This window comes from Cyprinodon variegatus, unplaced genomic scaffold, assembly GCF_000732505.1.
Source record: "Cyprinodon variegatus isolate N-32 unplaced genomic scaffold, C_variegatus-1.0 Scaffold584, whole genome shotgun sequence".
Classification (NCBI taxonomy): domain Eukaryota; kingdom Metazoa; phylum Chordata; class Actinopteri; order Cyprinodontiformes; family Cyprinodontidae; genus Cyprinodon; species Cyprinodon variegatus.
Genome location: NW_015151037.1, coordinates 683853 through 684993, shown reverse-complemented (window position 1 = coordinate 684993; position 1141 = coordinate 683853). Strand labels below are relative to the sequence as shown.

Sequence of the window (1141 nt, the reverse complement as noted above, 5' to 3'; positions counted from 1 at the left end):
GATTATTTCAATAATCAGTTAATCATGTTTAATAATGTTTAATTGATTAATTGGCTTTTAAGAAATACTTTTTCCATTGTCCTTGCAGCCACCATTAGCTATTTCTCTCTTTATTAATTGGCTGTTTATTGCAAAAAGTAAAGAATATTATTTTTGATATGAGGATCATTAGATTGAAACTTGAATCGATCCCCCGCCTGGTTCTGATCAGAGATTTAACGGTTCTGTTAAAGGTCCGGTTAGCGCCTGTGTGTAGAACAGCAGTAACATGGCTGCACCTCTTTAATCTTCCTCAGCATGATGTTCTGGACTGACTGGGGAGACCGGGCCGCCGGCGTCTACCGCGGCTTCATGGACGGGACCAACGTGTCCTGCATAGTGTCTGAAGGCGTCCGCTGGCCCAACGGGATCACCGCCGACGACCAGTGGCTGTACTGGACCGAAGCTTACAGCGACCGCATCGAGAGGGCCAACTTCGACGGGGGGCAGAGGAGCGTTCTGATGGAGGGGCTGCCCCATCCGTACGCCATCGCCGTCTTCAAGGTAGGACGCAGTTTCCAGACCGCTTTGAGGTCAGGGGTCCAGCCTCGGCCAAGTTTAGCTTCATCACTCATGGTGGCTGGTCTGTCAGCAACACATACTTTTCATTTTATTCATCTAAAGCACTTTGAATTATTCTTCTAGTGAATTTTGCTTCAATAATAAACCTGCTCTGCCTTTACATCTAAATTAACGCAGAAACAAGTTTAGATTTTACTTTTTTTAGAAATTAAACTTCTTTGTGTTATTTCTACAATATAATACATATTAATATCGAATAACAATCGAGCTACAATAAACAGTAAATATGTATTTATGCTTAAAAGGACATTTAAAATGATTATCAACAAATTCCTACAGGAAGTGCTTTTATTTTGAAGAACTCACTTTGTGTTGACTTGTGGTGAATATTTATTCCATCTTCCAAAATACTGACCTTTTATTTTCACTTTAAAACAACACAGCAGAAGTTGGTTAAAGATTTTATTAATTAAAGTCGTAGTGAAGCGGCTGTTCCAAACGTTTCTCCCAAATTCTCCCGAGTGGTGCCCGACTTTACACGAGTGAATAAAGTCTCAAGTCATGGTCGATTATCAAGGGG

General features: G+C 41.0%; 1 protein-coding gene across 1 annotated transcript in view; it reads left to right on the top strand.

Annotated features, from left to right (window-relative positions):
• The window catches only part of sorl1 (sortilin-related receptor, L(DLR class) A repeats containing), a gene marked incomplete at its 5' end in the record, with an annotated part of 73949 nt that overhangs the window by 27856 nt on the left and 44952 nt on the right, over window positions 1–1141 (top strand). Inside the window, one exon of the mRNA XM_015392290.1 lies at window positions 297–543. Within this exon, the coding sequence (XP_015247776.1) occupies window positions 297–543 (247 nt within the window). The remainder of the gene's footprint in view (window positions 1–296; window positions 544–1141) is intronic.